At 42.2% G+C, this 24,802-nt stretch overlaps 1 protein-coding gene across 1 annotated transcript in view; it reads left to right on the forward strand.

Moving 5' to 3' along the window:
• Nucleotides 1–1,960: 1,960 nt before the first annotated feature.
• Nucleotides 1,961–24,802, forward strand: part of IQCH (IQ motif containing H) — a gene marked incomplete at its 3' end in the record, with an annotated part of 123,738 nt that continues 100,896 nt past the window's right edge. The window contains exons 1-6 of the mRNA XM_081337333.1: nucleotides 1,961–2,067; nucleotides 11,743–11,863; nucleotides 13,222–13,350; nucleotides 14,326–14,558; nucleotides 16,201–16,752; nucleotides 20,626–20,692. Of these exons, the coding sequence (XP_081193459.1) occupies nucleotides 1,963–2,067; nucleotides 11,743–11,863; nucleotides 13,222–13,350; nucleotides 14,326–14,558; nucleotides 16,201–16,752; nucleotides 20,626–20,692 (1,207 nt within the window). The 5' untranslated portion in view covers nucleotides 1,961–1,962. The remainder of the gene's footprint in view (nucleotides 2,068–11,742; nucleotides 11,864–13,221; nucleotides 13,351–14,325; nucleotides 14,559–16,200; nucleotides 16,753–20,625; nucleotides 20,693–24,802) is intronic.

Consider the following 24,802-nt stretch of genomic DNA (forward strand, 5'->3'; position numbering starts at 1 on the left):
GGTCTTGTGACCACCTTTTGCGAACTTCCCAGACGGCTTCTGACAAGCAAAGTCAGTGGAAGAAGCCGTGTTTGCTTCATGGCCAAATGATTCACTTAACAACTGTGGCAAGAAAGGTCATAAGATGGGGCAAAACTCACTTAACAACTGTCTTGTGGAATTTTGAGACTCAGTTGTGCTCGCCAGTCAAGGCCCGCCTGTCTATATCGCGGGAGTGTGGAGGCTGCCTGAGAAAAGGCCAGGACTCCCTGAGGGGCACCGGAGGAAGGGAGCCGGGGGGGGGGGTTGGCCTCTCGGAGGAGCTTTCAGGCTGCTTCCCCGGGGCCCTCCGGCCTGGCTCCCAAACCACGGCCTTCGCCTTTCTAGAGTTAAACGTGTCACTTGAACCCGGAGCAGTTGCCCTCTCTAGGAAGCACTGACCAAAATCGGAGGGGAAAAACAGTTATTTGTGGTTTTCAAATTCCAGTGACAAGTAACTACAAATAACAGCCGTGTTAAATTTGGATGACAAATGGTGGATAAGATCAGATGGGGGGGGGTATTGGGACTGGGGGGGACATTCTTCCCTGGCAGCTGCAGTGTTGACCATGTCAGCTTTAGTGTTTTACTTTAAAAAAGGGACATTCTCACTCACCCACAAAGATGCAGAAGGCAGGCTTATTGCGTGCAATTTGCAACACACACCAACCCCTTCACTCTGCACATATACAGGTAATCCTCGACCTTCGACCACAATTGAGCCCAAAATCTATGTTGCTAAATGAGACATTTATGAAGTGAGTTTTGTCCCATTTTACGAACTTTCGTGCCACAGTTGTTAAGTGAATCACTGTAATTGTTCAGTTAGTAACACGGTGGTTAAGTGAATCTGGCTTCCCCATTGACTTTGCTGGTCAGAAGGTCGCCAAAGGGAGATCACATGGCCCCGGGACACCTGTGACCAACATAACTACGAGGCAGTTGCCAAGCATCTGAGTTTTGGTCACGTGACCAGGGGGAGGCCGCAAGGGCTGTAAGTGTGAAAAAATGCCATAAATCACTTTTTTCAGTGCCGTTGTAATTTTGAACGGTCACTAAACGAACGGTTGAAAGTGAAGGGCTACCTGTAGTTGTCTTGGGTATCCACTTGGTTTTGGAGTAGCTTCAGCTGAGATCTGCAACCTCAGCCTGTGCTTCTTTGGGTCCTTGAACAAGGAAGCCCATCACTGCAGTCCCTCACGGCCACCTTCAGACAGAGCTGCAGAGCTACGCAGTTTCTTGGCCTCCCAGTCGAAGAAGTGGGCTTCTCTTCTGCCAGCATTAGGAGCTTGAGGGACTCGAAGCATCCAGTCTAGCCATCCGGAGGCCTCTGAGGAGAACCGTCGGGTCAGTCCCTTGGGCAATGAGGAGGGTAGTGGTGCAGAAAAGCTCCAGGGCAGAGAGGCGTTCAGTTAGGAGAATCTCCCCTGATAGGGAAATGGGCTTTTCTTAGCAGATAGCAAAGAGTTTGCTTTTTCTCCTCTGTGAAATGATTTCCCTCTTGCATTGCTGCCCAGGCTCTGCATACTCTGTGCTCCTCCAGTTGACCAGGGAAGGCATCATGCACGGAGGCTAACAAAGCTGGCAGGGATAACATGGATAGCAAGGTGGTCAGCGTATACATTTAATAAATACAGTGGTGCCTCAGTACTCAACCCATTAATTGGTCCCAGGAGGCACAATGAGTACCAAACATTTTTTCCCCAAAAGAAATAATATAGTGAGTCACAAAGCAGCTGACACCAACATGTTCTCACGTGTGCATTGAGTGCCAAACAAACTGACTACGGGACAAACTTTTCGAGTCAAAATGCATTGAGTGCCGAATTTGATGAGTTTCAAAGCAGTTGAGTACCAAGGTAAATAGTACTAGACAAAACTTCCAGCATTGTTGTTGCTGCAGACAGGCTGTGTTGTGTTTCTTTACAGCACAAACTTTCAATGATGATGAGGATTCTGTGTGACCCAAGGCATGTTTACCACCGAAGCATTGTAAATCAGAACTATGGTGTCAGTTTGCCATTGGTTAATCGGAGGGAAACCACATGCGTAAGTAGTCAAAGAAGTATCTCTATTGCTTTGTTTCTTGCCTCTGATTTTCTTCAGAACAGTTGAGCCTCAGCCACTCTCTTGGGTAAAACGTCCAGCTTCAGCAATGTGCTGTTTTGGGAAATTCATCATCAGAATATTTTGTGCCAGGAAAAACATTGTTGAATAGTTCACACATGCATCTACATCGCTTGATCTCTTTAGTTCAAACCCTCCTGGTGCCTGGCTGTGGAATGTACTAATGCATTATGTTAGACAACTGTGTGTTTCAGGTGATGAATGAAAAGTTTTGATATCTGAAATAACCCCTCCCCCCATAAAAGCAAATCCTCGCTGTGTGATTAAAATTATTACCTTCTATATATAAACCCTCAGTGAATGTTTCAGTGAGATTCCCACTAGGTGTTTTTTTCATTCTGATCAATATTTGGATTTTATTTTACATAAATACTCTTTACATTCTAATTTATAGTTTAAATAATTTTTGTTTAAATAGTTTATTTATGTCATATCATTTCACTTTTTGAAGCATTTTGTATCACTGTTGACCTTCTGAAGTGATTCATGCAAAAATATAACACATTATCAGAGAACAAAAGCAGAAAGTTAGAGCTTTCAGTTTAAAAGTGCCATGCCAGCTTCCGGTTTGTGATCGCAGCACTGGTGGATGTACGAGAAGATCGCTTTCTCCGCCGTCCTGTTTTTCTTCCGCTGGGAGACACTGAAAAGGGTCAATAGTCGCCCTGGAGGGGCGGACGACCGTGAGGAGGACCCCCGATTGATCGTGGAAGGGCAGACTGACGGAGAAAAGCCGTTACCAGCCGAAAGCCAAAGTCACCACCGAGCACAACAAAAGCACCACGGAAGAATTGGGTGAGACCTTACCTTACCTTCTTTGTATCCCAAGTACTTTCCTGTAAAAGCTTCTTGGAATTTCTCCCCCCCCCCCTTTAAAATGGCAGCATTTGTCTACCTTGGGGAAATAAGGCTTTGAAAAGAAAAGAACAACTAAACTAAACTAAACAATTGGACTTGCATTTTTTGGATATTTGGGGTCCCAAAAAGATCCTATTTCTACGGGGACCTATTACCTTATCTACTTGTTAAAAGTTGGAAAAAAAATTAAACTGGATAAAAGCCTAATGAGTTTGGAAAAAGACTTTACATGCTATTAGGGACATCTTGTGGTGAAGCCTGGTATAGCAAGTGAATGTCTTTGACTGTGAAACCTGCTTACAGCCTAGACTTGTCCTTGGTATTATCTAAAAGAAATAAGAAGCTGAAACAGCTGGGCGGTGAAAACAACTTTTAGGAATAGTGGAGGTGAACATTCACTGACTCTTATTAAAAAATAGCCTCCATTAAAGGACTATCTGTAACCATCATTGAAATGGAGGAATACCACCAACAAATTTCGGCTAATTATAAGCTCATACTTGAAAAATCCTTGAAGCCACTGAGGTAATGAAATCCAGACTGAAAGGCGCCAGCTTAAATTTACAAAATGAAGCTCTGATTCCAACTGAAGAGCTTACAATCCAAAAAGCAACAGAAGAGGAAAAAATTAATATCAAGACAGAGAACTTTAAAGAACAACAAGTACAATCTACTGAGTACTTTGACAGCCAAACCCTGATTGCAACTAAAAAGCCTACAATTCAAAAAGCAACAGAAACGGAAGAAAGCAATACTAAGATGGAGGGCGCTAAAGATCAACAAGTACAACATACTGAAAACCTAGACAACCAAACAACAATCACAACATTGGACATGACTTTTTACTTAAACCAGATGAAACCTGCGGAAGAAGAGGACCAGACTGAACTGAAGACAAATATACTAAACCAAACGTGGAGATTTGAACTACTAGGGCAACAATTTAATGATTACAAATGGGCCAATTCCTTTTGAAAATTGGTAACTAGATGCTGTCCCTTAATTCAAGTAACATGTACAGGAATGGAGACCCACCTGAGGATTTAAAGGCACTGGTGTGGAAGCCTGCTTGGCACAAAAAGAAAGCCAGAGTTAGATTTTAAAAATGGGATCTTTTGATTTATGATAGAAGAGCCTAAAATCTCACTTAATGGGCTACAGGGAGATTTTAAAAGGTATCAATTGGCTTAATATTTAGGACTTAGATTTATAAGGGAAATGAAAATTAGCTATTAGAACGTAGTTTTGAATTAGAATACAGAAGATGGACTGAGACAATAAAAGATATTTTATTAGTAAGTACTAAGATGAGAAATAGAACATGTTTGTGAAATAAAATAAGAATGTATTTAAGTAAGTAATATGTGTATTTTAGATATGACAATTGTTATGTAGTGAAATAAAGGAAATTTGGGTTACCCAAAATCTAAATACTATGGATATTAAAGGTTAAATTGGAATACTGTAATTGAAAATTACAATTAGGTAAAATTTAAAAACAGGACATGGATATGTATAAGTAAAAATATATTGATAAATGTCTTAATTGAACGTGCTATAACTAGAAATGTATTAGCTTGAATGTAATATAGTAATTAAGGGAAATAGGGAATCTCAACCTGAGATATGTACAAAAGATTTTGTTATTTAACTATTGATTACCCAATCACCACGCTGCTTTCTAAATATTTGGATGTAAAACTGGAAAATTAATAAAATTTGTTTGTTTGTTTTAAAAAAGTGGCATGCCAAGTGGGATAAGAAGGTCCTCCCTGCCCTCAGGGCATTCCTAGAAAAAAGAATTTCATAACCAAAATGTGTTTATCACAAAATAAATGTGTTGGCTCATGCAAAAGAATCTCTGACAATGAATTCAGCCACCTGGCAGATTCAAACAAGAAGAGATGATCTCTCAGATCTCTTGGTCTTATGATGTTTAGATATTTGATAACTCCTTGAAATGAATTAGAAGCCCAGGAGGTTATCATAAGATTGTGGGAAGATACTTTAAAGCAGGGATGTCCAGTCTTGGCAACGTTGAGACTTATGGACTTCAGCTCCCAGAATTCCCCAGCCAGCATGAATTCACAGTTGAGGATCATCACTTATGGATGGATGGATTGATGGAAGATTCTGGGTGTTGAAGTCCACAAGTCTAAAAGTTGCCAAGGTTGGACACCTCAGCTCTAAAGAGAGCCACCTGACTGTTTTGCTTTGCAACAGCTGCAGTTTTCAAACTTTTTCTGAGGACAGCACCCAGGGAGCCAGTTATAGCAATCTGAACTGGGGAATGAATATACTGCAGGAACCAATCTGGGTCCGTCAGAGTTTTTAGACTCATGCTGAAGTCCATCCTCAGGGAATTTCTCTCTAGCAGTGTGTGTGCTTTGGTCTGTTCTGTGTGTGATATTTATATGGTGCCTGTTGTGTGTGGCTTTTTAGATGTTTATTGGGATGCTGATGTGCTGCCAAGTGAGCGGTTAGACAAGGAGACCTGAACTCATTGGTAGCTTCACACTGCTATGAACAAGGACATACATTCAGTTTTGCAGCTACTAGGATTGTTGGACGAGCAGGCACAAAAACAGCCAGGGATGTGATGGAACCCTGGGAAATGGGCCCTCATCAGTCAACAGGAGTGCCGATTTACTACCAGCTTATCAAGTACTGAGGAAGAGAGGGCTGGGCAGCACAGGCAAAAGACAGCCAATGACTTAATTGCCAGCCATCAACACCCCAATCAAACATCTAAAAAACCCACATACAACAGACACCATATAAATACTGCACACAGAGCAGCCCAAAGCACACACTGCCAGAGAACGGTTGCCTGAAGATGGGCTCCAGCACGAGTCCGGAAGTTCAGAAGACTAAACCTCTCTGGACCAGGTGACTGACACAGACTGGATCCTGCCGCATTATCCCAGGACACGTAGATTCGCCTTCATTCGTAATGAATATACTCACTATGGCTAGAGATACCTTTTCCAGGCAAGAGCGCCTATGGCACATGTATGCAGGCCCACCTGGGCATTAGCAGGCCCTTGTTACAGCTTGAAAGAATGCCTGATCCAGAAGTGATGATGCTCAACTGTGAATCTGAACCAAAAGAGGCAAAGGTCCCTGCCTGCTTTGTGGAGTGATCTAAGATTTGGCAGTACTCTGGTTATGACTTCATTCCAGGTTGCTAGCTCAGATCTGGTCTTCCATAAGCAACAACAGAGCACATGTTGAACATTTTTGCAATAAATAATAGGACGAAAGAGAACCTCCAGTTGTGTTGAAGCAACCTGAATGTATCAGCCATTTGATTCTCATTTTAAAAAGGCTAGTCAAGAATATTACTGTTACTTGAACATATAGCTTAAAGAATTTTCTGCAGATTATATCAGTGACATTGATATAACATATATCAATATATAACTGCAATATATAACTTAGCAGCGCTTGTGAAAATATGAAATTATGTTAATTAACAGGCAATGTAAATATACAAATTAACATTAATTCAACTTGAATGCAAACTATGTTAATTGCACATTAGATGTATAGATTGGTGTTTGTGAATTCACAAAATTCTGTTAATTACATTTGCTTAAATATGCAGATTAGCTGTGTTAATTAAAATAGCCTGCGAATTATTTTAATTGTGTGCGTCTTAAGAGTGGCCGATTAGCTGCAGGCCTCTTACTGCTTTCTCCTCTGGCAATTTCCCAGTTACTCACCTCTGTCAAAGAGCAAAAATGCCCATTGAAACCTCCACAAAAATAAGTCTTCATAATTGCAGTGACCTCAAAGGAGCTTTCCATCATTTTCATGTTCACAGAATTGTTGCGTAGCGGTAGACTTATACTGATGCTTGGGTCTCCACCTTCCAATAAATAAATAAATAATGCAAGATAAACTTGGCTCCTTTTCATTTATTCATGAGAAGGAATTTAATGCCTTTGCCATCCCCGAGTTTTTACGAGTCCTGCTGTCCCTTTTGCTAAGTTCCTCCCCTCGTTCTTTCTCTTGCTTTCGTTCTCTGTGAAGCTGTGGGCATCTCTCCGTGTCTGGACTCTGCCCTGCTTGTATCTGAATTGCCTTTGCATAGGAAAGGGGCAGCCATTTATTCTAGAAGCAATTCTCTAGTAGTAAAACCAATGGTTTTCTTTTCAGATGTGCTGTGGGATGGACAAAGAAGGTGTAAGATCTTGGGAAGGGGAGTGGGGAGAAGCCTCTATCTATGGTTTCAATTACGAAAAGAGAATAAAACCTCCAATGTTGGCATCCGGAATGGAATCAGACTTAAACAAATTGATGTTCCACTGCGGTAATTTGCAGCACGTTTGCTGCATTTATAACAAACGTAACAGAAGACAACGACAAATTAATAAACTGTCCTTTTCCCCAAATATAAGAGAAGTAATAATTGGTGAGATCGGGTTAAGTGAGCAGATGACTGCATGCAGTTTCCTCTCCACCCAGAAATGGGACCCTGAAGGTCACCTCTATCCCAGATGACAAACCGAAAGTGTTTTGTTGGTAAACAAATTAATCTTTGGAAAGGTCACCATTTGTTTTACATTTTGCATCCAGTCCTTGTCATCTGGAATCCAAGATGGGCTGTCACTCCGCAAGGTGGAGGGGAGCCGAGGCTGCTTCTCTCCCTATCAGCATTCTTCGAATGAACGCCACGCCTGATTGAGATGCTGTGGGCTGCTGCCTTACAGCTGTCGCTGGACAAGGAGGGAGGCCCAGCCCAGAATTCCAATAAGCCCAGCTGTCCGATCCTGCTCGGCACTGGCTGGCCTCTTGCCCACCGCTAAAACACGCAGCAGCAGTTTGTGCCAGCTCTTTCCCAGCTCCTTCCCTCCTGGGCTGCGTCTGTTCTGCCTTTGAAAGGCACTGCGGCCACGCATCTCATCTTGGCCACCCACCTGGTGCGGTAATTTGAGGCCGGCCGGCTGGAAGGACAACCTAGAAGAGGCTTTCGATTAGAAAGGCTTCCCTGAGAGTCTAAATGGGCTTTGACTCTAAAATGGGAGAACTGGGGCTTTGGACGGTTGAACGGTTAACAGAAGGAACGGCAAAGTTTCTTGCTCAAAAGTCTAGGCTGCCTTGAGCCAACTTTCCAACCTCTCCTCGCTAATCAGAGGGAGGCTGATAGCAACTTTTCAGGCTGACAAATTTAATGGAAAGTCATAAGCTTTTGTCAGCCATGCTTACTTCATCAGATGCACAGAGTAGCTAGACTGATGTTGGATTTAAATTGGGGTGAGGCTGGGTTGAGGGTGGGGGGAGATACAGATGCCGGCTACCTGAGAGACAAATTACAAGTGTCTTTTCAATTGGCAATTGTAATGTGCTGAAAGCCTGTTGTGTTTGTTGAGCTGGCCTGAAACCATTTGAGGTATGTAAGTTCAGCCATCTCTCTGCTCAATTGTGCCTGTAAAATTTCTTTGTTCCAAAAGAGCTACTCTGAAATCTGTAATGGAGCGTCTTGGGAAATTAAAATGCTCAGATACCACTTTGTCCTAGTTTTGAGCCTTTGTGCTAGATTTGTGTCCATTAACTCTTTTGCCTACAGTCTGCCATGTTTGTCCTGCATGGAATCCAGAGGGGCATTGCTGGCAGATCATGGCAGGGGTCACCTTAGAGAAAGGGCTGTGGAAGGACCGCTAATCTGGGGAGTGAAGACAGGTCGAGGCCTCTAGCGGTACTATGGGTGTAAATGCAGAGGCAAAGTAGGTACCTGGCTTTTTCTCCCTTCTCCACCTCCTTCCAATTGAAAAGTGTAATAGTTTAGCCTCTCCATACTTCTGATGTACTGAGCAGTATACAAAAATATGGAATGGAAAGGGAATTCTTTATTGGCCAAGTGTGATTGGACACACAAGGAATTTGTCTCCTATAAGCTCACAGTGTACCTGTAAATGGCAAGTAATAGATCATAAATCATAGTTACAATCATTAATCATAAGTTACAAACAATAATTTATAAATCATAAGAAACTAATAGAAGAATATAGTAGGAAAGATGAGATGATATGAAAAGATGAGAATAGACAGCGCTGTGGGAATTAAGTGTTCAGGAGAGTGATGGCACGGGGGGAAAACTGTCTTTGTGTCTAGTTACTTTGGCATGCAATGCATATCTCTATTAACATTTGTATCTGAAAAAGCCCTACAGGTAGTCCTCATGTAGAAACTTGGTCTTTAAGTGAGGCAGTCACTGTGAAAATCCCACCGGGTTTATGATTTGATTTCAGATTTCCTTTGCTTTACAGACCTGCAAAGGTCATAAATGCGAGGCTTGGTTGCAAAGTTACTTTTTTATCACTGTTGTTGCTGCAAATGGTCACTAAACAAGGCATTGCTGAACGAGAGCGACCTGTATTGAATTCCTGATTTTTGGCTGTCGTAGACTAATATGGCTCTCCTACTAATATTAGCCTGCTCTGTGGTGATTTGGAAGAAGTTGATAATTTATGCTAAATATCTTGGGAAGGTACCAGATAGTTAAGTCAGCAGATGGAGAAAAGTGGAAATAGTTTCTTAAGTGGTTAAGTCTATATTAAATGTGTCTGTATATTCATATTTTGCATTCCTTTTGTATTGAATTGCTTCGGTACCCACAATTAAAAATCTTTTCACATGAAGTGACAAAATTAAGTGTCTTTTTCCCCCCTAAAAAACATAAAATAGTTGAAGGGTTTCATCACAGATGGGAAGGGTTTTTGTTTTTCTTGGCTTGCTTTCTGGCGGGGGCGATATATTTTCCATGTGTCCATAATTTTGCAGAATCATTTCCACGGGCCACTAGTAATATGAAGCCATCATCCAACTAATTTATCAGTGTCGCTAAAGAGTAGTAACTGAAACAGCCTTGCATCTGGAGCCAAATGTTCTGCTTCTGTTCCATCCTCAGAATCAATCTGATTCTACAGAAAACTTGTTGGTGAGTTGCTCATCTGTGAACGTCGAATGTGAACAATGAAACGGTCTCTGGTGTGTGCACATCCGGTGTCCATTTGCTGTTCTGCAATCTGCTGGATGCCTCCTTCACTTCCTAAAGTTGTTTTGCCTCAATTCTGTTTTGTTCCTAACAAAAGGAAAACAATTAAATGCAAAAAACCCTTTTTTTAAAAAAACTTCGTTTTAAATTGAACCATAGAAAAATAACCATATTGAGTGGGACATTTTTATCCACAAGAGAAATGCGCTTCAAAAGAACTAATAGAATTCTTTTGTCTCATGCCTCAAGTTAATTATACAGAGAATTGCTTGAGATAAAGAGAAAATACTTCTGCAGCACATTTCAGGCATATTATGCAGAGTAAATGTTTGCCGGCAGCCCAAATTAAGATCTCTGTTCTAACCTTTGAAAATTGTGTTCTGATGTAATGTTTCTCTCCACCAAAATGTTTTCACGATATTAGACATGTCCAATTCATTGCCTGGAAATGAGTCATTTGCTTCAGCATTACATGTATCCTGTGAGCAGGATGCCTGATTTTGTCCAGCTCTTCCTTTCTGATAGAGGCATCTGAGGCACTCCATGTGGTCAGCCAGCTCCAAAACGGACGGTTCCTTGCAGGCAGACCTTTCTGGAAGAAATCTAGAACCATTCCCGTGATGACCAGCATCATGTTAGGATGGACTTGGAAGATACGCCTTTGGATTGTCAGTTAACTCTACCTTTATTGTTGGAACCAAAAAATAGGCACAGCCTTGTATTTATTTTAGCTTCCTCTTGAGGAATACTGGTCTCTCAGGTTACGTATTAGGCATGTGTTGCTATAGTAAGCTTAGCAAAGGTCTCTAACAAAAAGTCCAAAACAAATGTAAAAAAAAATCGTTATACCAGCTGCTGAGTGAAGAGGCCAAACTGCCAACAAATAATAAAGCAAAGGCAGAACTATTCAACTTCTAATTTAACAGAATAACAGAGCTGGAAGGGAGCTGGAAGGTCTTCTGGTCCAACCCACTTGCTCAAGCGGGAGACCCCAACCCATTTCAGACAAGTGACTGTCCAGTCTCTTCTTGAAAGTGATGGAGCACCCACAACATCTGAAGACAAACTGCTCCACTAGTTAATTGTTCTCACTGTTAGGAAATTTCTCTTTAATTCCAGGTTGCTTCTCTCCTTGATTAGTTTCCATCCATTGCTTCTTGTCTTGCTTTTTCGTGCTTTGGAAAATAGGTTGCCCCCCCATTCTTTGTTGCAGCCCCTCAAATATTGTTATCATGTTGCCCCCTAGAATCAAGACCAATATCTATTTGATTTTTATTGTTCTGAAACAGTGCTGTAAATTGAGAACTGAAGAACTAATGAAACAGAAGTACAAAAAGTTATTTATCCTGCCGCAATCTTGGTACTCTAGGCAATTAATGAGGTATTCTTCATGAAGTAGTGAATAAGCAGCAAATTTTTGCAACTATGTTTAGTAGGGTGATGAGCATTCATATGCACAACTGACTTTTACCAAACCATCATGAGATCTTTAAAAAAAGAGTTTGGATTACAAGAATGTGACCTTAATTAATCAGATTTTTCTATAGATTTAAACATATTTAAATTACATGAATTGCCGATAGAACCCTATAATATATTGCACATTCCTAAACCATGAAACCTTCCATTTTTTTGGTGGTTAGTATCAAATTATATTTTATTGCCTAAAAAACCTTCCTAGACATAAGTGGTCCATACAGTCTGCAGTTGAAAGAGGAAATGTTTTTCTCTTTATTTAGGCACCAACGCAAAAGATTGCAAAAGGTGTGACAGGCAACAGCCTTTCCGTAGCACCACCATCCTCCCGTTTGAACAACATTCGCTCTGCCGTGCCTATTTCTGAGAAGGATGCAGAGAAAGGTCAGTCGTGGTCACTTCATTCTGCTGGGCCCATTCGCTCCCTTTGCCTTTGCAAATATAACATCTTGGCCTGGGAGACAGTTGGCCCAGACGGTTGGCTGCCCACTAGCTGTCCTAGAAGATAGAATAATAGGGTTGGAAGGAACCTCGGAGGTCTTGTATCCAAGGCCCTGCTCAAGCAGGGGCCCTATTCCATTCTGGGTAAGCGGCTCTCTGGTCTCTTCTTGAAAGTCTCCAGTGATGGAGCGTCCGTGGCTTCTGGTGGCGAAAGCCGTTCCACCGATCAATTGTCCTTACTGTCAGGCAATGTCTCCTTACAGGTAGTCCTTGACTTATAGCCACAACTGAGCCCAAAATTTCTGCTTGCTAAGTGAGACATTTGTTCAGTGAGCTTTGCCCTATTTTACAACCTTTCTTGCCATGGTCGTTAAGTGAATTATTCAACTTTCAAGTGAGTAATGCGGTTGTGAACGGATTCTGCCTTCCCCGCTGACTTTGCTTGTCGGAAGGTCGCAAAAGGTGCTTTCAGGACACCGGAACAGTCAAAGATTTGAGCCATGCGTCCACATTTTGATCACGTGACCGCACAGATGCTGCAGCGGTCATAAGCGTGAAAAATGGCCATAAGTCGCTTTTTCCAGGGCTGTTATAACTTTGGTCACTAAACAAATTGTTGTAAGTTGAGGACTGCCTCTTTCCAGCTTGGATCTCCATCCGACGAGCTCCTGCCCGTCGCTTCTTGTCCTGGCCTCCGATGCTGTGGAGAAAAGGTAGGGCCCCTCGGGCACAGGCAGTCCTCATCCTACGGTCGCTTAGTGACCGTTCAAAGTTACAACGGCACTGAAGAAAGTGACTTATGACCGTTTTTCATACTTATGTCAGTTGCAGCATCCCCAGGGTTGCGCGATTTACATTCGGATGCTTGGCAACTGACTCATATTTACGACGGTCGCAGAGTCCTGGGGGTCATGTGATCCCCTTCTGTGACTTTCTGACAAGTACCTGTGTTACTAACCTAAGAACTACAGTGATTCTGTCAGGACCCCAAAACCCTCCTCCGCTTAAGGTTCACTTAACTGTGGCAAGAAAGGTGGTAAAAAGGGGCAAAACTCACTTAATCAATTTCTTCCTTAGCAACATAAATTTTGGGCTCCATTGTGGTCATTAGTCGAGGACCACCTGTACGGGAAGACGGTGTCACCTCACCTTCTGCTGGCTTCTCCTAACTGTCAGCTACTCTTTCTCTGGTTCCGCCTTCGCTCCACCACCTCTCTGAGCTGTTTGTAAGTCAGAAAGGTTAGACCGCCCAGGTAAGTTGCCCTTGAAATAATCAGTGAAGCCTCGTCTCTTCTTCCTAGGCATCCTAAATCTAATTGAAAGAGGACTGATCCCACGTGCTGCTAGGATTACTCTAGAGAAGCCACCCATTCTGCCAAAGCCTGTTCCTCTCCATGAATTTCAAACAAAGCACAAGAAGGTTGATCCAGGTAGGTTCAGGCAAGCAGGCACCATCATTGGATAATGTGCTAAGACACCTTTGTTATCCTCAGCGATTTAAAAATTTAAAACTTGAAAGCATAAAAGTGATCGTGGAAATCTTGTTTCTTCCCGCTTGAAGCCCCAGGGGTATTTCCTCAGCAGTGCATCTTTTAACAGAATAACTGAGTTGGAAGGGACCTTGGAGGTCTTCTAGTCCAGCCCCTGCTCAAGCAGGAGGACCTGTACCATCTCAGACAAGTAACTGTCCAGTCTTTTCTTAAAAACCTCCAGTGGTGAAGCACCCACAACATCTGGAGGCAAGCTTCCACTGGTTAATTGTCCTCACTGTCAGGAAGTTTCTCCTTAGTTCCAGGTTGCTTCTCTCCTTGATCAGTTTTCATCTGTTGTTTCTTGTCCTGCCCTCTGGTGCTTTGCAAAATAGGTTGACCCCCTTGTCTCTGTAGGAGCCCCTCCAACATTGGAACCCTGCTATCACGTTTTATACCAGTGGAACAGTTTGCCTTCAGACGTTGTGGGTGCTTCATTCCTGGAGCTTTTTAAGAAGAGATTGGACAGTCATTTATCTGAAATGGTGTAGGGCACAGGTGTCAAACTCAATCACGTCACATGATGTAGCGTGATGGTTTTTGCCTTTGGCTTGCACTGACACATCTGGCCTGCGCTTGACGCATCTGGCCTGCTGGCTGCCAATTTGACACCCCTGGTATAGGGGGGTCCTGCTTGAGCAGGGGGCTGGACTAGAAGACCTCCAGTGTCCCTTCCAGCTCTATTCTGATTCTAATTCTAATCTGTTGATTGACTATGATTGTGGGTTTGTTCGTTGTTTAATGTAGGCAAAAAAATAGATCAGATCTCAGTTCAGCGTGGCTTTTGGGTTGACAAAATTATATGTTTGAGGATTTTGAGCACCCTGACCTTTTCTTTTCCTGGAAACTTTTCAAAGCCTCTTATCTGTGCCATAGATGGGCCTCGGCAGACTGAGAAGGTAGAAGCAGCTCCCCTCCCATCCCAGAAGCCCACCCAGGTCTCTGAGTACCCAGCAGAAGGCGGAAAGGAGAAGAAAGGAGCCAAGGGGAGCATCGCTCCACCACCGTCCTGCATCTCCGTCATTTCCTCCAAGAAACTCAAACAGCAGCAGCTGCTTCAGGCAATGAGACTGAGGCGGTCAGCCACCCCTTCGGTTTGTTTGGCAAAGGTACGAGAGTCCCATGTGAGACCTCTGGGCCTGGATAGGCCAACTTTCTGTGGCTACACACGTGCCAAATTTTATGTAACTTCAGATATTATCATATTACGTACATTTTAGATATCATTGCATTTTTTATAATTTTTAGACATGACCACATACTATGCAATTCTAGATCCTACCACATTTACACCTTAAACAGAGATTGTTTTGGGTTTTAATCATGGATTCTAAACAGGTTGTTTTATAGATGTAGAGTTCAGTGACCGCTCAAAGTTACAGCAGTGCTGAAAAAAATAACTTTACAGCCATTTACAACCTTCCCAGTGCCCCTCAGTCACGTGATCCCCATTACAAACACAGTTCACATTATCCATGCCTGACAGTTTTTCCCCCCCTTGCAGAGCAGAGAAACTGGACTCTCTCTTGCAGTGTTGCAATCTCTTCTTCTCCTCTTCCTAGGCATCCTAAATCTAATTGAAACAGGATTACTGCTAGGATTACTCTAGAGAAGCCACCCATTTTGCCTTTCCAAACTTCTTTCTGGAGGGGAGAACAGTCAGGGAAAGGAGAGATTTCCTGCAGAAATCATTGCTTTTTTATCTTTCCCCACAGAGAGTGGAGAGGAAGGGATTTCAAAAGAATAAGCTGTTTGCATAGCATGCCCATAGCTCACAGCTCCAGGCTGCAGTGTGATCACATTGCTTTTGATAGCAATAGCACTTATACATCCCTTCACAGTACTTTACAGCCCTCTCTATGCTGTTTACATAGTCAGCATATTGCCCCCAGCAGTCTGGGTTCTCATTTTACCAACCTCAGAAGGATGGAAGGCTGAGGCAACCTTGAGCCGGTCAGGATCGAACCCCTGGCAGTGAGCAGAGTTAGCCTGCAATACTGCATTCTAACCACTGTGCCAGCACGGCACTTGATATCACAGAGAACAGGGGATTGACTTATTCTCCAAAGCACCTGAAGCCATTATAAGATTGGTCCCTAAAGAGAGAGCCAGACTAAACGTAGGGAGAAATTTTCTGACACTGAGAACATTAATTGGTGTAGAATAGCTTGCCTCCTGGAGTTGGGTGTGCTCCATTGCTGAAGGTTTTCAAGAATAGAGTGGACAGCAGTTTGAACCAGATGATATAATGTCTTCTGCCTTGGGCAGGAGGTAAGACTAGAAGACCCATCTTTCCTTCAGTGCCCCACCAAAATGAGCTACAGATAGTCTTCAACTTACAACTATTTTTTAGTGACCGTTCAAAGTTAAAACGGCTCTGGAAAAAGTGACTTATGATCATTTTTCAGACTAACAACCATCACAGCATCCCCATAGTCAGGTGGAAACTGGCATGTATTTATGACCTGTTGCCATGTCCTGGGGTCACATGATCCCTTTTGGTGACCTTCTGACAAGCAAAGTCAATGGGGAAGCCAGATTCACTTAACAACCATGTGAATTCACTGAACAACTGTTGCAAGAAAGGTCGTAAAATGGGACAAAATACACTTAACAACTGTCTCACTTAGCTACAGAAACGTTGGGCTCAATTGTGGTTGTAAGTCAAGGACTACCTGTACCTATCTCCACTGCCCATTGGGGGGTGGGCCCTTTTTCCTATCAGTTTCTCTTCCTTCTCTCTCTCTTTAGACCCCGGAGGCAGTGCCGCCGGAGACATTCAAGAAGGTGGCTTTTGAGTTCGAAATCCCTGTTTGCAATGGTGTCATTGACTATGCAGCCTCCGACCTGGTTCAGTTCAAGCAGTACTGCTGTCTCCTTTGGGGAAGCGTCTTCTCCTTCCTGCAGCAAGTGGAGACTCTGATGAAGAACTATGCCGTTCCTTTGGCCATTGTCACGGGGAAGAAAGTGATGGACCTCATCCCAGATTTTGAGCTAAACCAGAGAGCAACCCGGGAGGAAATCCTCTCGGTCTTAAAGAACATCTCTACTATTCAGAAGTTTCTAAAACAGCCTGGCCGGAGATACAAAGGCCAAAACGGGGCCGAAAAGGCAGCCACCAAGATCCAGGCAACGTGGAGGTGCTACAAACTGAGAACTTCCTACATTGGATTCAGACATCGGCAGTGGGCCTCGGGCATCATTGCCATTTCCTGGCTGATCCACGCCCACTTGCAGCAGGTCCGAAAGACCCTTAAGGAATCGCGGCAGAGACACCTGGAGAACTTCCACCTCAGGACCAAGGTAGTTGCTTGGCCCCTTCATCTCGGCATCCGTGCCCAACTATTGCCATCAAATGTCCCTTCCCCCCCCAATTTAACTCTCTTGTCCAAACATATTTTATGCTTCATTAAATGTGCAGCCTTTGCTGCCTACAGTCTGCCTCCCCCTTCCCCCAACCAACTGCTGCTTTTGCTTTGCAGTGTGAAATTGGGAAAACAAAATCCCTCTGATTTGACTTGGGTCCTTCTTGTTCAAAAAAGTATTCGGTAGGTTTGGAATAGACCACTTTTGATTGTATTTAGCAACGCGCTTCTTAAGAGTTGCTTTTAGGAATAGCTTAGGTTCTGTAAGACTGTTGTTTCTGGAAATAGTAACGGTCGGTGTACCTGTCAACTCTCCAGCTTCTGCCAATGCCAAACCCTGGACATCATTACCTCGTCTCTTTCCCTGCTTCTGTCGTCTCCTTCCAATTTTACTCAATACCTGTACAGTACTATCATACCTTCAGTTTTACCTGTACATTATTTTTATTTTTCATGCCATTTATAGCCTGCTTTTCCCAGACAGGTAACTAGAATAGACTAGAGCTGGAAGGGACCTTGGAGGTCTTCTAGTCCAGCCCCCCGCTCAAGCAAGAGAACCTGTACCATCTCAGGCAGATGATTGTCCAGTCTCTTCTTAAAAATCTCCACTGATGGAGTGCCCACGATTTCTGGGGGCAAGCTGTTCTACTGGTTGATTGTCCTCAGTCAGGAAATTTCTCCTTAATTCCAGGTTGCTTCTCTCTTTGATCAGTTTCCAACCATTGTTTCTTGTCCTGGTGCTTTGGAGAATAATGTGATTCCCTCTTCTTTGTGGCAGCCGCTCCAATACTGGAACACTGCTATCATGTCACCCCTATTTCTTCTTTTCTTTAGACTAGTTAAACCCAAGTCCTGCAGCCGTTCTTCATACGTTTTAGTCTCCAGGCCTTTGATATTCTTACTTGCTCTTCTCTGAACTTTTTCCAAGGTCTCAACATCTTTTTTGTAGTAGGGTGACCAAAATTAGTTGCAGTATTCCAGGTGTGGTCTCACTAGGGCTTTGTAAAGCGGTACTAGTACTTCTCATGATCTTGATTTTATGCCTCTATTTATACAACCCAGGATTGTGTTAGCTTTTTTGGCTGCTGCTGCACACTGCTGGCTCATGGTCAAGTGATCGTCCACTAGGACTCCAAGGTCCCTCTCACAGTTACTGTTTTTGAGCCAGGTCTCACCAAATCTGTACTTATATCTTTGATTTTTCCTGCCTAAATGTAAAACTTTGCTTTTCTCCACATTAAAACTCATTTTATTGGATAGGGCCCATTGTTCAAGTTTGTCAAGATCTTTTTGGATCCTGAGCTGTCTTCTGGGGTGTTGGCTACTCCTGCCAGTTTGGTGTCATCTGCAAATTTGATGAGTTCCCCTTCAATTCCCTCATCTAAGTCATTGATGAAGATATTGAAGAGTACTGAGCCTAAGATGGAGTCGTGTGGTACCCACTGCTTACTTCTCTCCATGTGGATGTAGTGCCATTGAAGACTACTCGTTGAGTACGGTTTGTCAGCCAGTTACAAATCCATCTGGTGGTGAAGTTGTCTATATTCCACCTTTTTCTAGCTTACCAAGCAGTAGATTGTACTTTGTTGAATGTCTTACTGAAATCTAAGTATACTATGTCCATAGTATTTCGCTGGTCTACTAATTTGGTCACTTTATCAAAGAATGAGATAAGATTGGTTTGGCATGATCTTTTTTTTAACAAACCCATGCTGGCTACTACTTATAATTTGTTTGCTTCTAGTTGTTCGCAGATCTGTTTTTTGATGATCTTTTCCAGGCTCTTCACAGGTGTTGATGTTAGACTGGCTAGTCTGTTGTTTCCTGGGTCTGGTTTTTTTTCCTTTCTTGAAGATGGGAACCACATCAGCCCTTTTCCAATCCTGGGTACTTCCCTGATGCTCCAGGATTTATGAAAGATGTGGTGTAATGGTTCTGAGATTACACCTGCCAGCTCCTTCAGAACTCTGGGATGTAATATGTCGGGTCATGGTGATTTATATTTGTCAAAGTTGGATAGGTGTTCTCTTACCATTTTCTTGCTTATTTTAATTTTTGTTTCTAGATTGTCTTTTGCAGTAGTTTTTTTGGTATGTTGGGCTATAATTCCTTTTTGTGTGAAGACTGACACAAAGTATGAAACAGCTCTGATTTCTCCCTGTTGCCTGTTATTTCCTTGCCATCTTCTCTCTTTAGTGGACCTACAGTTTCCTTGACTTTTTTCTTGTTATTAATATGTTGAAAGAAACTTTTTTTATTATCCTTGATTTCTGTTACAAGTCTTCCTTTGTTCTGAGCCTTTGCTTTCCTGATTTCATCTTTGCAGGTTCTGGCTGTCTGCTGATAATCAGCCTTAGTTATGTGTCCCTCTTCCCATTTTTTGTACTTGTCCTTTTTGTCTTTCAGTTTGTCTGAGAGAGCTTTGTGCAGCCATGCTGGTTTCTTCTTGACTTTCTTGTTTTTCTTTTTCAGTGGTATTGTGCTCGACTGGGCTTTTGTTATAGCATTTTTCCCATGTTTCTTGAGTTGTTTTCCCCTTTAGAATTTTCATCTATGGAATCTTTCCTAGGTTCTCTCTGAGTTTGTTAAAATCAGCTCTTTTGAAGTTTAAGACGGTTGAATTATTTGCTATTGCTTGTGTATGCATTATATTGAATTCCAGTATGACGTGGTCACTTTCCCCCAAGGTTCTGGCAACTTCAACTCCCTCTATCACTTCTTCTCTATTAGTAAGAATTAGGTCCAGTATAGCTGTACTTCTAGTTCCCTTCTCCACCTTTTGGAAGACAAAGTTGTCAGCTAGGTGGGTTAGGAATCTGTTTGATCTCCCACTCGCTGCAGAGTTTGTCTCCCAGGTGGTATCTGGGTAGTTGAAGTCTCCCATTACTGTTGTGGTATGCTTCCTACATACATTTGCTAACTGGTTGGCAAAGAGTCCATCTATTTCTTCTGATTGGTTGGGTGGTCTATAGTCTACCCCTATGACAATGTCAATTTTTCCCCTTTTATATTGACCCATATACATTCTGGAGGGATTTTATCTTGGATCAAAGGGTCTAACAGAAGTTTTTAAAGGAAACTCCCAGTATGCTGTAAGTTGAGGTCCACACATCTTAAAAGTGGCTGAGGTTGAGCAACTCTGCCTGAGGGTTTTAAAGGCCAGCACATCTAGCAATGTCCAGTAAGCCAGCTCTTTCAGTTGTTAGCATCCCAGCTGTGCATTTCGCATTCGTGGAAATGTCAGGGTTCAAGGGCAGCTCCACACAGAGAACACTGCGGTAGTCAAGATGGTGTAGTCAGGGCATGGATTCCGTGTTCCAGAGAGACCGTTTGTTGTGGCCCCGCCTCCTCCAGCAGCAGATGCAGCACCTTCCTCCCACCTCTTCTCTGCGGTCCCTCCCCCCTTCTCTTCCTTTGCAACACAATACCATGCACTTGATTTGTGGCCCACAAAAACAATCTCCCTCGCCTCTGTGGCAGTCACTACTTTGTCAGAAAGTACTTAAGTTTGCAGACAAGCTTTTAATTAGTGCTCACCATTTCATTTATGTTTGCTTTCTCTTTTTTTCATTCATATTCTGTTAATTAAGTGATCAGCCTCTAATCTTCCCCTGCCAGTAGCTTCATGTAGCCATCTAATTAAATTAATTGGGGAAGATGTTTTAAGTATGTGATTAAATCAATTAATATAATTTATGCCTGGCTTAACTGTACAGTGGGAAAAAAGGAGGGGGAACAGCTGAAGTTTGACTGGGTTGCATCCGCGGCAGGTCCCTCCTGTCACTGATCAATGCCTTTTCTTGATTTTTAGCATCTGGCCGCCAACTGGAATCGCATCAGGAGCTCTAGGAGGACGATTATCCACATCCCATCGTTAGGTAGAAGGCTTTTGTCTCTGGGTCTATCAGCAACCCCTATTACACACCGCATTATGACTCCTTGATTGAGTTCAAGGAAGGCCTTGTTTTATTCAAATTGGTCTCGGCAGGAAAATGTTGTCGACATGATGAGAGTAATAACGGAGGGCCTTCACTTGAAACGGCGGCGTTTAATTTGGGGATTAAGCAAATAAAGTCATTATGTAGGGGCTGCTATTCAGCGGAGAGGTGATTTGCAGTAATTCGCTTCCCTCTGTATGAAATGAACTAAAAAGTTGTATTATCTCCCCCTCCCGCCCCCTTTTTCTTCCCTCTCTGCTGCCCTCCCCTTAAACCCCCCCCCAGCCACCCAAACAGGGTTTCTGCTTGCCTTCCACGAGGAGGAGATGTGGGGTTTGCTGGCTTGGGTGCTGTTGCACTGCTAAGCCAGGATGCTGCTTGCACCCTGCTTTTAATCAAATGTGCAGTCAAAATGATAAGCCACATTCTCTGAAATTATTTAGTTCTAATTACGAGCAGATGGGAGGGTTTATTTGCACCTTGGGCGCCTCAGCAAAAGGAAATGCTGTGGTGAACAAGAATAATTAAGAAGTTGAATAGTGGGGTGGATTTTTTTGTGTGTGCTTAAATAATCTGCAGCTCCATGTTAATTAGCACTCGGGTAATTATTTAATTACATTTATGAATTGGGGGGCTTAAGAGTTATTTCCCTGTACAGCAGTGGGGATTTTTCGATCCAAGATGTTTCTCAAAAGGATCTTTCTAGGAAATGACTGAAAATGGGAACAGTGGCCCACTTTTTAAAATAAACGAGGTAGCTTTCTTTTAATTGGGGACAAATAGAAAATATATGTGTAGAAAGTATCCGAGCAGCCTTCTTTTTGATCCTCTGTGGCCGTCCCTGCTGCTGTGGAGTCACTGAGCGGCTGATGGAAGGGGCGGCTCTGGGCATCCTCAGACGAGCTGCCCTCACCTCGCTCTTCCCCAGACCCCCCCCCCCTTTAAAGTCTCAGGTGAAGCTTGCAGTATGCTGAGTCCAGGTTTATTACAGTCAAAGACAAGAGACCAGAGCAAGTTAAAAACACTCAAGGAATATCCAGTTAAAAATTCTAGAATTAAATAATAAAATACAGATAAAATCACAATTTGGCATCCAAAATCTGTCAGTTGTACACGAGCAAAATTCAGCATGGTCTAACTACAATATGATATCAGTCCTTAAACTGTGAGACCCGTACTCATTAAACACTAAAAGGCAAAGAGAGTCATAATTCAAAAGGCTTTGCTGCATTAATTGTGTAAAATAGCTATGATGGATCAATCACCTGTTTCCGACAAACCCCCAGTGCTGCTGCTGCCCACATTCTGAGCCACCTGGACTGAAGCTTGCAGTATGCACATCACAAAATTTCTCTTTCCTTACTTTTTAAAAAAAACAACAACAACAACTTTCTGCTGCTTTTGATTGAAATGCAAGCAGCACATTAGAATATCCTTAGTTTCTTAAAAACAGAAATGTAGGCAGTACCTCAGCTATCCTTGGAGAAATCCTGTCTTGGATACAGTAAAAAGGCAAGGAGCCTTTTCAGGAAGTGAAATGGGTTAATGGTCTTGATATTATTTTTTTTTCTTTCTATTATCAAATGTCACTGCAAAATATGTAAAAATATTAATCTCTGTTAAATAAATTATTGCTCTTTTTTGAAGACATTTTATACAGAAAATAAGAGGATAAAATATAACTAGAGAACAAGAATCTTTGGCATATTTGCAGTTTTAATAAATGTTAGATTTGATAGATTTCAGAATATATATCTTTGCCTAATCTGGGAAAGACAGTTTTTTTAATTCCAGGGACTAAAACTAAAACATGGAAATAATGCAGCTGAGTTCAAAGTGTCCTAAATCACAGTTCCTGGAAGAACAAACTATAGCCAGAATTTGTGGCTTTGTGCTGCTACTGTTACCCCATTTGAGATCCCTTGATTGATGCCACTAATAATAAAATCACTTTTTTTTTTAACAAACCTACAATGATATACATGCTTGTTAATGAACTTTTTTCCCTTTTAGTCAAACTTTTTTTCTTAATCTCCCAAAAGTGTACTTAAACATGTTTACAGAATGTTTTTTCTAGTTGTCCTCTTAGGCCAGAGGTAGGCAACCTTGGCTCTTTTATGACTCATGGACTTCAACTCCCAGAATTCCTGAGCCAGCACATGATTGCCTACCCCTGTCTTAGGCCAAAAGCCTCATCTTTAGGCTGAAGTTATACGTGGTGTGAAATGCTGTAGGGAGAGGTTAGAATTAGGTTTCCTGAAATCATCGAATTGTATTTAGGATGTTGACCTGGCCTTGGCGAGACCCAGGTTCTTGTCTTCCCTCAACCACAGAAATTCCTCTCAGATCATCCTACCTCACAGGGTTGTAGTTGGCAAAAATGCCGTGTACTCCTGGAGAAAACTTGGGATCTACATCTAACAAGCACAGAATTATTGTTTCCTATGTCAGATGTTATTTACCGGTATTTCATTTTATTTATTTGATTTTTATCCAGCCTTTATTTCTTTATAAGTAACGCAAGGCAATTTTAAAGTACAAGCAGACCTTGACTTACGACTACATTTGAGCCCAAAAATTCTGTTGCTAAACAAGACATTTGTTAAGTGAATTTTGCCTCATTTTACAACCTTTCTTGCCACAGTTGTTAAGGGAATAACTGCAGTTGTTAAGTTAGTCACACAGTTATTAACTGAGTCTGGCTTCCCCACTGACTTTGCTTATCAGAAGGTTGAAAAGGGGGATCACGTGACCCCCGGGGGATGCTGCGACCATCATAAATAGGAATCAGTTGCCAAGCATCTGAATTCTGATCACATGACCATTGAGATGCTCCAACGGCCATAAGTGTGAAAAATGGTCATAGGTGACTTTTTTCAGTGCCGTTATAACTTCGAATGGTCACTAAATCAACTGTTGTAAGTTGAGGACTACCTGTACAGCGAGAGCTAGTTATGTTCTCAAATGCTTGAACTTCAGGCACAAGAGCCGCTTGCCTTTCCTAGCAGGTGGCTTTGCTTCCACTCTGTGCTTCCCCCAGGTAGACCAGGGGCTCTCAACCCTGGCAATTTTGAGAGGGTTGTAGTTCAGTTCCCAGAGCGGAACCCCCCTGCTGCTGGGGAATTCTGGGAGTTGAAGGCCACTCCTCTTAAACTTACCAAGGTTGAAAAACACTCAGTTAATTTTGCTTCGTTCTCTTCTGGAAAAGTAATTGGTATCATCTTAAGATGGAGACATGAAGCTGGTTTAGAGACCAAAACTAAAACACACAAAATGGTTCCCTTCATTGCTCTATGTGTGTTTGCAAGACATAATGATTTGATGCCAGAGCTCTGCATAGTTGCGTCTTCATTCAGGTGCTTGTTTACAAACCCTAGTTGCATTTCATGAAGGTCAAGGAATCAAGTCTACTAACTAACTAACTAACTAGCTTTCTCTTAGAAGTGTGTGCATGCTTATTGGCCTAATACAAACTTTTTATATTCAAAAAATAAAGTTACACTTGAATAAATTCAGTGATTAATTATTCTTCGGTTGTGCCCTCTATATTAACCGATAATGATGCTGTAGTATTTCAGGAGCCTCTGTAAAAAGCTTGTAAAAATGAAAACTTTGAAATGATAATTGGAAAGTCATTTCATGAGCATTGATATTGAAGAGCCATGAATTTAGGATAGAATAATATTTTGTGGTTTGAAATAATGCTTTTACTGAGATGTTGCTTTTGTTTTAAATGACAACATTTCCCTCACATTAGAAATGCTCTTAAATTGAAAGTTGAGGATATTCTTAATCTATGGGAATCTTCTCAGTTTTTCTCTTTTCTGATTGTTGAGGCCCACAAACAAAGTATACAGTTTAAGAATAGACACAATAAGCTTGTGTTCTACCATTTCTCAAATAAATGTGCATTTTTAAAACAAATGTGAACATTCTATTCCATTATTTTTGAATTGTATTGATATGAAAGAGCTTTTAGCAAATTAAAATGGTGTTACTTTCTAAGGATACGAACAATTCTGCCCCATAGCAGTTTGTGGGACTCCATCT

The sequence above is a fragment of the Vipera berus genome (assembly GCF_964194415.1).
Source record: "Vipera berus genome assembly, chromosome: 12".
Classification (NCBI taxonomy): domain Eukaryota; kingdom Metazoa; phylum Chordata; class Lepidosauria; order Squamata; family Viperidae; genus Vipera; species Vipera berus.